Source organism: Mobula birostris, chromosome 6 (genome assembly GCF_030028105.1).
Source record: "Mobula birostris isolate sMobBir1 chromosome 6, sMobBir1.hap1, whole genome shotgun sequence".
Classification (NCBI taxonomy): Eukaryota; Metazoa; Chordata; class Chondrichthyes; order Myliobatiformes; family Myliobatidae; genus Mobula; species Mobula birostris.
The window spans coordinates 145,853,537-145,867,199 of NC_092375.1; the positions used below are offsets into that span (position 1 = coordinate 145,853,537).

At 45.0% G+C, this 13,663-nt stretch overlaps 1 protein-coding gene across 1 annotated transcript; it reads left to right on the forward strand.

Moving 5' to 3' along the window:
* The first annotated feature begins 7,717 nt into the window (after positions 1–7,717).
* LOC140198741 (gamma-crystallin S-1-like) lies at positions 7,718–13,173 on the forward strand. The gene is made up of 3 exons (XM_072259755.1): positions 7,718–7,915; positions 10,667–10,909; positions 12,898–13,173. The coding sequence occupies exons 1-3, from the start codon at positions 7,718–7,720 to the stop codon at positions 13,171–13,173; spliced, it is 717 nt and encodes a 238-aa protein (XP_072115856.1).
* Positions 13,174–13,663: the final 490 nt, after the last annotated feature.

Here is a 13,663-nt window from a genome sequence, read left to right on the forward strand (position 1 = left end):
GCAGACTTTGGGGGGCAAATGATGAAATTCATTGATGACTGTCCCCCTGTCTATGATTGTTTCTGTTACCGTGACATCCACTCCTGTCAGGTGATGGATGTTACTGGATCTTCTATGAACATCCCAACTACAGAGGCCAACAGTACTTCCTGAGACCTAAGAAGACCATGATATACAATGTCTGGGTCTTTAGTTTGGCTCGCTCAGCTACTTGAGCAAATTCTAGGCAGCTACTGTAAAGCATAATGTTGTCTAGAGTAAGGTTTGGTGGACTCAGATAAAATGGCCGTTAGTAAGTTATCAGTTCTGTGCTTTGAATTTTCTTGAACCCATATACGATCTTGTATAAGTTTCACTACAGTGATTTGACAACTTACATTTGCAGATAATATGGAATAAAGCACTCCTAGAAACTACTGCTCAAAAGAAAACAGAGACAAACTTTAATCCACTACAGTTCTAAATCTATTTTCAATTATGTGTCAGTAGATAAGATGCACTCGAGTAGAAAGTCATTCCTGATCATGTTGGTGTTTGCAAATAAAACGAAGTGAGGCATTTCATGTTTAATGAAACCCGTGACACATTTTATTGAACACCAAAACCTCCAAAAGTGTGCTAATAATCGTTAAGTAAGAACATCATCATGTCAGACCAGCCTCTTAAAGCGAAACCTTAACTCGATGTCAGTGTTTGTGAATTACGTACATTCCTCTCAATTACATCACCCTACACAGGCCCAACCCCAGAATTCACTAAAATCGGCATTATGAGCCTTTCTGGAGCTCGGCTCATCTCCTGTATTCCATCGGTGGAGGAACTGCAGGTGTACCTGGCTTGTCCAGAGGAACATTGACTCCATGTTGTGACTCCAGGGGCTTGGCAGTGGAATACTCCAAATCTTGGTGGGCCGGTTTCATCAGTTGGGGAAGCCCTCAGAGCCGCATTTAAGGAGCGGTGAAACTGCTTGCATAGGCCATTGGACTGCAGGTGATATACTGTGGTGTGATGTAGCCCAACACCAAGGTTCTGGGCAGTCCAGAGGTTTGAAATGTATTGTGGGCCGTGGTCAGAGGAAATATCAGATGTGATGCCAAACCGAACAACCCAGGTGCTGATGAATGCCTGAGTCGTGTCTGCAGCAGTTGTCAATGCTAGAGGGATGACCTCTGGCCACCTGGTGGCACGGTCTATCAAGGAAAGGAGGTAAGTGAAACTGCGCGACAGGGGAAGAGGACAAACAAGGTCCACATGGACATGGTCAAACCTTTGCTCAGGAACCTCAGAAGATATCAATGCCACCTGAACATGATGGTTAATTTTTGTCCACTGGGACTCCACACAAGCTGCAGTCCAATCATGCATGTCCCTTCTGAGGTCATGCCAAACAAACTTTAGTGCAAGCAGTTTCTGTAAGGCCTTCCAGACTGGATGCAGAGGCCATGTCTAGATTTGAAAACAGTCTGTCTCCAGTTTGCGGGCACGATGGGGCGAGGGTGATTGGTTGAGACATCGCACAGAAGAGAAACCCTAGCTTCCCTGAACTTAATGTCAGCCAGCTGCAGGTCCGTGAGAGCTGTTCAGTAAGCATGGACCTCTGAGTCAATAACCTGGTTGGTTGCCATGCCAGCATAGGCAACTCCTATGTGAACGGCCCCAGTGGCTGGCTGTGAGATGCAATCAGTCATGGCAATATTTTTCCCCTAGTTATGCTGTACATCAGTTGTGAACTCACATACGTAGGGCAGGTGGTGTAGCTGTCATGCAAACCAAGATTCTGATATTTTGACCATCTTGCGCAGGAGAGGTTTGTGGTTAACGAATGCTGTGAAATGGCGACCCTCCAGAAGAAAAAGAAAATGGCGAACAGCCAGATAGAGATTGGGAAACTCATGGTCGAATGCGCTGTGCTTCCTCTTGATGGGGTGGAGCTGCTGGCTGAAGAAGGTGAGCGGCTGACACACTCCTCCAACCAGCTGTTCACGCACAGCACCCACAGCATAGTCTGAGGCATCAGTAGCAATGGCTATGGATATGCTGGGAACCGGATGCACCACTAGGCTCGCATTAGAAAGTGCACATTTGGTAATGTCAAATGCCCTGGTTATGTCTGCTGATTAGTCAAGCACTTGATCGGGGTATTGCCTTTAAGTGCACGATACAGGGAGAGCATAATGTAGTGTGGGGAAATCTAAAGCAGTGGCTACTTTACATGGGAGGGGTTTCGCACCCTCCCTGGAGATGCGATGGCTGAGAAAGTCATGGGTGACAACCCAAACTGGCATTTAGCAGGTTTAATAATCAACCCGCGTTGGCTTAAGCACTTGAAAAGTGTGTGGAGTTTCAGATTGGTATGCACTGGTGACAGGTATGTCACCCAGGTAAAGATAAAGAAAATCGAAGTCTTTTAATTGAGAATCCATCAGCCATTGGAAAGTTTCTGTTGCATTTTTCAGTCCAAACTGCATGTGCAGAAACACAAAAAATCCAAACAGGGTTATCACAGCTGCTTTGGGAACTTTGGAAAAAATTAACTTTTTGGCTAAATGTGCCAAAAAATCTTGGATGTGTGGCACTGGGTAACGATCTGAGGTAGTGACTTCGTTCAGGTGTTGGTAATCTCCACATAGGCAGCAACCACTATCAGATTTAGGGACCAGATGGAGGGAGAAGCCCAGGGGCTACTCGAACAGTGTACAATGCTGAATTTTTCCATGTTGGCAAACTCAGCCTTGGCAGTTTCCAGCTTTTCTGGGTTCAGTCTATGCGCGCAGGCTTGGATTGCTGGGCCAGTTGAGGGAATATGGTGCTTGACACCATGTTTTGCGACTGTAGTGGAGAATGTAGGCTTGGTGAGGTTTGGGAATTTGCCCAACATCGAGCAAGCTCATATGTGGTGGTGCATGCGATTGGCAGAGTCATTGTGGGGAACTTACTGGGCGAGCAGGGTAATGACCTAAAGCCCTTGACATCCACAAGCCGGCAGTCTTAAGATTGACTAATGATCCTTGGGCATACAGGAAACCTGCACCAAGCAGAGTTCGAGCCACGTTAGCCAGGACAAAGTCCCATGTGCAATGTCATCCATTGCATCACCCGTCGTGTCCTGTGAGTCTGGATCCTGCTGCCGTTGGCGGCCTCCAGTGAGGTTTCGTCACCCTCTGCCTTCTCATCAACAGGCGATGCTGGCAGTGCACCAACTTGAATACCTGTATCACATAAGAAATGTCAACCCGAAATGGTGTCTGTAATGAACAGTCCATGCCCCTGGCAATTGGAGCCCATGGTGGTCACAGATCTCTGATATCCCGATGTGCTGGCACTGTCAAAGTTGCAAGGTGATTGGCAATTCCTCGCATTCGTTCCAAAGTGACTGTGGTAAAAACACAGACACGGAGCAGTCTATTTCCTGGTGTTGGTGGCCTTGCTGCCTGGGCTTATTGAGGTAGGGAGAGGAGGAGGAATAACGCACCTCTGCCTAGTAGAGTGGAGGTTATCAGACATTTTAACAAGTTCTCTGTAATCCTTCATGGGTGCATTAGCAGGGGCATTGCGAACTTGCTGAGGAATTCGCTGCATGAAGAGTTCTTTAAAAATAATATAAAGATGGTGATTTCCCAGGAGAGACAGCATGTGGTCCGTTAGCCCCAAAGGTCTAACAATGCTGAGACTGGGTAGGGAGAGCAATTGTTTGGTTGGTGTGCTTAGACTCCGATAGTCCTAAAGTCTGTAAAAGTTGAGTTTTCAGTGATTGGTATTTATGGTGTACAGGTGGGTGTTCAAACAGACTCACTACTCTCACAGTCGTGGAATTGCTGAGCAATGCTACCATATCGTAGATTTTGGTGTCACTGGCAGTAATTTCTCACAGAGCGAATTAGGCCTCTGCTTGTACAAACCAAGCGATGGCATTTTGTTCCAAAATCTTTGGCATTTTCAAAGCAACTTTGTTGGCGAACATGTTCAATAAATCTGGAATTGTCCCAGAGCATTGGGGGTTACTAACACAGGTTTCCAGAAATAAAATGTAGTGAGGTGTTTTATATTTAATGAAACCTGTAACACTTTTTATTGAACTCCAAAACCTGAACACAAAAGCACGCTAAAAATCCTTACTTAACAATATTATCACCTCAAACTAGACTCTTAAAGCGAAACCCTAACTCAATGTCGGAGTTTCTGAATTATGTACATTCCCTCCAATTACGTTACCCTACAATCATACTCGTTATGTACAATGGCAGTGTTGACACATTATACTCCATTTCCAAAGCAGAGTTCTAATAAATTCCACTGAACTAAACTTTGAAAGTGAAGATCAGCACAGATTTACTGCCATCTCCTGCCCAGGTGTGGATGGACAATCTCCAGCTCACTCTATCATTGTTTTATGGTCAAAGGCTAATATTCCCAGATTCAATGTCAGCACCGAAATCCTTCAATTGGTCCCATCAGCTTTACAGCACAAGGTAATCCTAATGTTATTGTGAACTTTCAGCAGAGGTTGCATATTGCAACCTAAAGACCTGATTTACGGGGTAAAAACACTGCTGTAAGAAGTATGCAAATGATGTCTGGAAACCATTTGTCATACGAAGGTGAATTGTGTACAGAATTGTCGGGGTCATTGTCCCAATGAGTACCATTTCACCTGGAAGTGATCACTATAGTTATCCGGCCCAGGTACAGTTGCAAATGTCTGGGCAAATTGTACAATCTGCGAGAACTGGGGACTCAGTGACAGACTACACGGTAACAGACCTAGGAATGGAAACGACGACGAAACAGACAACTAGCACGGCAATTGACAGAGCAGCAGCTCCGGAAGGACACGAACTACAATGTTGCATCTGAGGCTGGACAAAGATAACATCAGAGAAGGGGCTCAAGATCCACCAGGGCAGGAAAAAGTGCCTGAGGGAGCTCGGCGAGGGGCCTCGCGTTGACCATTATCTTCTAAGAGGTAGATCAAATCAGTCAAGCGGAGTCCAGTGGCAGGACAAACACAACAGTCCACAGGGTATCCGCACCCCGGGCGAAGCTCAACCAAGCACAGATCCACCACCAGACACGAGTCCAGAGCCCAACCAGCCACGGCCAGCAGCAGAAAGGAAGATGAAAGGACAGAAGCCCCAAATCTTGTGGCCTAAATCCTGCCAGAAGAATGAGTGGGAAATCATCAACATGGACCTAGTCCATCTTCTAGAAGGACTGAAGGGAAGTGTGGAAATAAAACTGAAGAAGTGGGGAGACACCATATACAGCTGTGGGTTAGAGAGATTTGGGGTGAAAAAACACAGAAGGAACCTTCAGTCCAGCCTACATCTAGGAGACAGCAGGAAATCGAAAGACTGGTGAAGGAAAGGAGACAGCTGAGGAAACAGTGGAGGAAGTCCACAGAAGGGGAAAGGAAAGGAATTGAGGTATTACAAGCAGAAATAAGGCAGCGCTTGACAAAGCAGCGAATGTTTGAGAAAAACAACATAAGAGGAAAGAACGAGTGAGGGCAAGCTTTTACAGAGACCCTTACAAGTTCATCAAAAGCCTCGTTGGCAAGGAGAAGAGCAGGGTCCTTAGAGTACCTGTGAGGGAACTGGAGGAGCTCCTAAGGAAGACCCACTCTGATAACCAGGGGCATGAACCAGTCACCATTCCGAATGACATGGAACCAATCCACCCACCTGAGCACCAGATGGACATAAGGCCCCCTACATGGAAGGAGGTGGAAAGTAAAGTTAAACGAGCAAGATCAAGCTCCAGGGCCCAATGGCGTCCCATATAGACTCTATAAGAACACCTCTGGCATCCTGAAATATCTCTGGAATCTAATGAAGGTGGCATGGGAGAAAGGAATTATACTTAAGGCATGGCGAAGGGCGGGAGGGATACTAATACCCAAAGAGAAGAATTCCTCAACAATCAGTCAGTTCTGCCAGATCAGTCTCCTGAATGTGGAAGGAAAGATCTTCTTTGGTGTCGTGGCTCAAAGACTTTCAGCCTTTTTGCAGAACAACAACTTCGTCGATACATCGGTGCAGAAAGCAGGAATACGTGGTTTCCCAGGATGCCTGGAACACGCAAATGTCACCTAGCACCAGATACAAACTGCCAAGAAAGAAAAGAAAGACCTGCATGTGGTCTTCCTAGTTCTTGCCAATGCTTTTGGGTCGGTGCCTCACGAGACTCTGTGGACAGCTTTCAGCTTTTTCCAGGTTCCAGAGGGCATCACAAAGCTGGTCAAAGCGTACTTCCAGGATCTGCAGTTCTGTGTCACCACACAAGATAACACCACCACATGGCTGCACCTTGTGATAGGCATAATGGCGGGCTGTACCATCTCTCCTCTGGCATTTATCATGGCAATGGAGCTCATTATCCAAACATCACAATGGGTGGTCGGAGGGAAACACTTGAAGAGTGGGCTGCGTCGTCCTCCAATCAGGGTGTACTTAGATGACATGTCCACAATAACAACAACTAAAGCATGTACCAAATACCTGCTGGATAAACTCCAGGGAAACATCAAATCGGCACGAATGGAGATCAAACCCAGTAAGTCTCGCAATATCTCAATTGTTAAAGGCCGGCTCACCGACATAAGGTTTTGTATCAATTTTGGGCCAATACTTACTGTCCTGGAGAAACCCATCAAGAGCCTCGGACGTTGGTACAACGCAGACCTCAGAGACACAGAGCAGGTGGAACAACTAAGGCAGGATACAATCAGTGGCCTCAAGCTAATCAACAACATGGCTCTCCCAGGGAGGTTGACGCTTTGGTGCTTTCAGTTTGGACTGCTGCTCTGACTTATGTGGCCAATTACCATCTATGAGGTCACTAGGTCTCATGCAAATCGGCTGGAGAGGCTGGTGAGCTCACATGTGAGGAAGTGGCTTGGGCTACCAAGATGCCTTAGCAGCATAGGACTTTATGGGAACGGAGCCCTTTCTCTGCCAATTTCTAGCCTGGTGGAGGAATACAAATGTGCCAAAACAAGGCTGGATATGACATTCAAAAAATCTCGGGACCCAATCGTAAGAGGAGTTGCTCCTGTTCTAGCAACCCGGAAGAAATGGACCCCACCCACAGCAGCACTGGACGTAGAAGCCGCCGTCTGACACTGGGACATAGTGGGCTAAGTCCAACAGGGCAGAGGAGGCTTTGGCCTTGGAGTGATGAAACCTACCTGGCAAAAGGCTACTACAACTGAACACCGACACCTGGTGATGGAGGAGGTGCGACACCAAGAAGCAGCAGCCAGATGTGCCAAAGCAATATCCCAAACCAAGCAAGGCTGCTGGATGAGGTGGGAGGGTGATGAGAGGAGGAAAATCACATGGAGTGAGCTGTGGACCATGGAGTCAAACAGATCATCATCATCAGAGAAACGTATACCCTACCCTGTCCTACAAACCTAAATCTTTGTCTGGGAGAGGGTCCAGCCTGTCCTCTGTGCAAAGTTCCGGCATCCCTCAAGCACATCTTGGTTAGTTGCAAGGGCAGCCTAATACAAGGCAGATACACCTGGAGACACAACCAAGTTCTGAGGTGTTTGGCAGCTGAACTTGAGTGTAAGAGAGTAACTGCCAATGCCAGGCCTCTCAATGCCCAGACAACGGTCCCACAACTACCATCCTTTATCCAGGAAGGAGAGAAACTGGGAGCTAACCCCTGGCCTCACGACTCATGCCCACTGAGTGCAGCCAGGGACTGGGAAATGCGTGCTGACTTAGGCCAGAAACTTGCCTTCCCATCTGAAATTGCAACGACCAACCTGTGGCCTGACCTGGTCCTTTGGTCCAACTCCTGTTGGCGCGTCTTTATCATTGAGCTGACGGTCCCCTGGGAGGCTTACGAACGGAAAAGGCCGCGATATGCCAACCTTGCAGTTGAAGCAGAGGAGCCAGGCTGGAACGTAAAAGTGCGCCCAGTTGAAGTGGGGTTCAGGTGCTTTGTAGCCAGTTCCACCGTAAAGCTGCTGAGGGAAGTAGGGGTTAGAGGGCAGGCCCACAGGAAGGCAATTAAAGCACTTGCTAATGCCGCCGAAATGAGCAGTCACTGGCTGTGGCTGAAAAGAAGGGGTGCTGTCTGGGCTGCCAAGTGACCATCTAGAGACTAACCATGTGACACACATCCAGGACTGATCAGCCTGTGGTGGACCTGCCTCGACTGAGAGTGACTTGTGATAAAAGATCGAAACACCTGGTGATGTTGAGGTACACAACTGAAGATGTGTCGTAATGGTAATAACATCATCTAGTGGTCATCTTTAAGAATTTCTTCCACTCAAGTCAAATGTGGTGCAGAAACTTTAGAGATTGTAACATCCAGTCCTATTAATCAAACTGTGGTTGCACATCCCCTGTGAAGAGCTGGGAACAAAGCAGCACCTTGCTGACAGTAAAAATCATGACGGGAGTTAAAGAGGATATTTTCCGCACAGCAAGTTGTGATAATCTAGAATGTACTGTTTGCATCTCAGAGTTGAAATGGATTACTGGTTAGTTTCAAAAGAGAATCATATATCTACATGAAAAAGAAATGACACTGCATTCTCGGGGCAAGACATGATTGAACGTTTCAGTGATATGGAGATGAAATAGGAGTAGAGGTTGGCAAGGTCAACTGACAGCTGTGTAATAATAAATCTTCCATCACAGCATAAAAAATACATTCATATTTTCATTCACCTATGTTCAAGAATAAACAAATCTATAAAGTGCTGCCCAAGAGTTGACAATACTTTGTTCTCTTTTGTTGTTTGGCTGGAATTCTCTGCTCCCCTAATGACAATATTGTTGAACATTTCCAAAGCTTTCCCCTGCTTTACAAATCAACACATTGAAGCATGTACTCAGCACTATAACCAAAAAAATGTTATATTTTACTTATTTATATTGTTAGGGTGTACGTTGTGTCCGCAGAGGGTAGCACCTCTGGTGAAGAAGCTTGTTGTGTCCATTCTGAGGCAGTTCTCTCACCTTTGGTCTCCATTCAGCACTCAGCACTCACCTGTGGCACCTGGTATGTTGTCTGTATGTTCTATACACCTCAGTACACTGCTTCACCAGGCAGACTAAACCAGGTGAGGGTAGCTGGTGGGCCTCATATCCAGTAAGATTAAGGTCATGCCTGTCCTAGCAGGCACAGTCAGCTCCAGCAGACCAGACATATGAAATTAATCGTGTGATCCAGTGGCCAGGAAGGCGATTCTGGCACTCCTTGTGGAGAATAAAGAGCATGACGAGGCACAGGAAGAATCACATTCCCATGGCACATCATCATATTCTCCACTTGGCTGGATGAGTGGAGCTCCAACATCTCTCAATAAGTTTAACACTATCAAAGTATTCTTCTTGGTTGGCAGATTACCAATTATCTGAAATGTTCATTCAGAGCATTGATACATAGTGGCTGCAGTGTGTATCATCTACAAAAATACACTGCAGATACGTGCCCTGGCTGCTCTGATAATATTTCCCAAAGGACAGGGGAATATTACCATCTTTATTTTCCCTTCCACATCACATAGCTCACTGATTTGGAAACCTATCACTCGTCCTTCATCACCACTGGGTTTAAATCCTGAAACTCCCTGCTAACAGCTTTGTTGGAGAACATCACTAGATCGCAGGGATTTAGAAAACTGTTCACCTCCATTTTCTCTCGGGTAGTTAGGGATGGATATTGAACGTTGGTCTTGCCAGCAACACCAGATCATGAGAAATAAATAATTTTTTAAAGAAGTTATTGAATCATTGAAGTATACAGTGAAATGTATCATTTGCAGCAACAATCAACACAGTTTGGGGATGTACTGAGGTCTGGCACATGTCACCAGTGCCAGCATAGCATGCCCAAAACTTACTCACCTGTAGGCCTTTGGAATGTGGGAGGAAACTAGAGAATCAGGAGGAAACCACGATAATCAGGTGAATAAACAAACTTGTTAAGGACAGCGTGGGTACTGAACCTGAATCACTGGTACTGTATTGCATTACGCTAACACCTATGCTACTGTGCTGCTCCAGAATCTGCGGCTGGATATTGAAAGAAGTTTTGTTGAAACATCTCTCTGACAGACGCCATCTCCCGGTCCCCACAGAGAGCCAGATTCAATAGCTCGGGTGTTTGCACCTCCTCTCTCCTCTCTCATCGGTTTCCTCTGGGTGACTTAATTTCCTCCTACATCACAAAGCTGTGCAGATTGGTACATTAATTGGCCATTGCAAGTTGTTTCTGACGTGTAAATTTTGGTATAACTCAGGACATATCTCGGCACCGCGACTTTTTGGAACCCTAGAATGATCCCTAGCAGAGAATGAAAAAGGCTGATTTCCTGCCTTGTAGAATTAAATTGCCTGCTGCAAAACAAAAACAATCACTGGATCGCTGACACGTCTCGTATCCTCAGGTGCTTTTTCAGCATTCACGGGACATATGTTGTTTTCTGCTGACCTCAGGTTTGCGTCATTTACATTACAAAGACCTTGCTGTAAATGCCTTTCTGTCCAGTATATAAATACCCAGTTACAGTTACATGTAGTCAGTTGGTTATTGACCGTACACCACAATGGGAAAGGCAAGACCACTTTTCATTTTGTGAATTATATTGTAACCATCATTTGTCCCCAGTCTGATTTAAACTATTTATTTCTTCCCACAGATCATCTTCTATGAGGACAGGAACTTCCAGGGTCGGCACTATGAGTGCAGCTCCGACTCTGCCGACCTCTCCCCTTACTTCAGCCGCTGTAACTCCATCCGTGTCGAGAGTGACTGGTGGGTGTTGTACGAGAGACCCAACTACATGGGATACCAGTATGTCCTGAGCAGGGGAGAGTATCCTGAATACCAGCGCTGGATGGGATTTAATGACTGTATCAAGTCCTGTCGCAGCTACCCACCTGTAAGTTGCTGTTGGTGACTGAGGTATTCCAAGCCACTTGGCACACTGCTAGAAAATGACTGACATTTGCAATAATTACACTTGAGCACAAGCACGTTCTCTGAAATGTTATGCTGATGTGAAAATGCTAGAGTTAGCTGCTGGCATTTGAAGTCAAGTTTGGAGTCAGTAGGTACTTGTTGAAGGAGTCAATAGAAATGGTACAGGAAAGTAGTGAATCTGGTGTGAAGGATGAATGACCGATTGCTTTTGACAGACGGAGATGTATCCGTGATTGTGAGGGCACTGGGTAAAGAATGGGAATCGGGTTTATTATCACTGGCGTATGCATCACTGGCTTTTTATGCTGAACCGATGTCTACACATAAGATGCTGGAGGAACTCAGCCAGTCAGGCAGCATTTATCAGTCCTGATAAACAGCCTCAAACTGAAATGTCTCCACAGACACTGCCTGACCCTTTGAGTTCCTCCAGCATTTTGTGTGCTGATCCAGATTCCAGAAGCTGGTCTGCTCTGTGTGCCCTTTATTGAAGTCTATTTGGGCCACAGAAAATACTTGGTCAGTTTGTGCTAGTTTTATCGAACATTATGTAGCAGCTGGACATTGATGACTCAGACCTCAGTAAAACAAAAATCACAAAATTTGAAAAATGGATCGGAGGGTTATGAGTCAAACATAGGGAAATGGGAGATGGACATCTTGTTCAGCATGGACCAGTTGGTGTGAGGAGTCTCTTTCTGTGCTGCGTTAGCCTGTAATTCACTTGATGTACTGTAATCCACCAAGAGCAGGAACATGGAACATAGAATGTGAATATGTACTGCGCAGTACAGGTCCTTCAGCCCATGATTTAGTGCCAGTCTTTTAAATTTATCAAATGCCAACCTAACTCTTCCCTCCCACATAGCCCTCCATTTTTCTTTCAGTCATGTGTCCATCGAAATGTCACTTAAATGTTCCTAAACCATCAGCCTCTATCACCACACCTGGCAGTGTTCCATCCACTTACAACTGTCTGTTTAAAGAAGTTATCTGTGACATCCCCCACCCCTGCACATCTCCCCAGATTCTTTAAAATGATATGCCTTCCTGTTTGCCACTTCCTCCCTGGGAAAAAGTCTCTGACTGTCCACTGTCTATTCCTCTTATCATCTCATGATAATAAGGTTTGGCCAGAAAAGAATTCCATCTATCAAGTCTTCAGTGGGACAAATGGCTTCTTTTCATGAATTATGTGATAATTGATTCATAATAAAACAATTATAATAAATCAGGCTTCCTGTGGGCTGCATTACAAAAATCTGCCTGATATTGCATGATTTCAGAGAACCACAGTAAGGTTAAAGCATGGAGTGAGGCTGTTTGGCCCATTGAAGCCATGTTAGTTCAATGTTGAAGCAATCTGCCCTCTCCCATAAGTTGAAAATTCTTTCAAGATCATCTGGTTCACTTTTGTCAGGTAATGAGTTCCAATAAAGTAAGTCAGACTCCAGATGATACCTAGGTTGAAATAAGAGATGGTGGTGTAATTGTTTCCAACAATCACACGCTATGTACAGTTTATTTATGGCTCTGACAGAGAGGAAGTGAGGAATGAAGAATCTGAAATGCTCAGATCAATTTGCATTACTTTTTATATTAGCAACTCAACCGATTTATAGACACAGACCAGCACCTACTGTAAATTAATTTACTTTGATGCTTTTACACGTTTTACATTAATTACATCATGTTATCTCTAATGGAACTAATCCTGTTAACTGTAGAAACAATGAACTACATCAATCTTAAACATGATTGTCTAACTGCCCTCAATGTAGAGATAAATTTTCTTATTATTATTTCATTAGGGATAGTCCAGAAATATAATTAATTATTATCATTGCTGAGATTTGGTACTATTGCATCTATGTAAAAAATCTACCTTAATTAGATACATTTTTGACATGATCGTACTGTGTTAAGCAATAAAATCCTTTATTCCAGTACCGAGGAGGCACCTACAGGATGAGGATTTACGAGAGGCCTGACTTTGGAGGGCAGATGATGGAATTCATGGACGACTGTTCCTCAGTCTACGATCGTTTCCGTTACCGTGACATCCACTCCTGTCAGGTGATGGATGGTTACTGGATCTTCTATGAACATCCCAACTACAGAGGCCGACAGTACTTCCTGAGACCCGGGGGATACAGGAGATACAGTGACTGGGGTGGCTGCAACTCAATGATCGGGTCCTTCAGGCGAATGAGGGACTTCTAGTTGGCTCTCAATCACCAGCATATTATTCTGAAAACGGATTTCAGAAAATAAAATAACCTTTGCAAGACCATTGTTATTGTAATTCATTTATTTTCATGTTGCTATAACATTGCGTTAACTATACAAAACAGCAATGGTACCTGAGTCCTGTGTGGAGGCTTTGACCCATATTGACCTTAACTCAGGATTATTTCTCATCTTAGCTGCTGTCATTGTGGAGATAAATTTTATCCAGAGGCATGCTGAATATGTAATTCATTATTGATCAGGTCATCTTTTCCTATTGAGAGGATAGTGATAAATTGTCACACTTCTGTGGATTCCTGCACTTATGGAGAGATACAACATGGAAACAAGCCCTTTGGCCCACTGAGTCAGTATTGAACATCAACTACCCACTTACACTAATCCTTCATTGATTTCACTTTTACAATCTCCACATATTCTCATCTTTTCTCCAAATTGTAGTCACCGACACACAACGGACAAC

Coding starts and splice junctions, on each gene's coding strand:
- LOC140198741 (XM_072259755.1), top strand. CDS start 7,718: ATGCGTGCTGACTTAGGCCAGAAACTTGCCTTCCCATCTGAAATTGCA. Junction 7,916..10,666: donor CAGAGGAGCCAGGCTGGAAC/GTAAAAGTGCGC, acceptor TTCTTCCCACAG/ATCATCTTCTATGAGGACAG. Junction 10,910..12,897: donor CCTGTCGCAGCTACCCACCT/GTAAGTTGCTGT, acceptor CCTTTATTCCAG/TACCGAGGAGGCACCTACAG.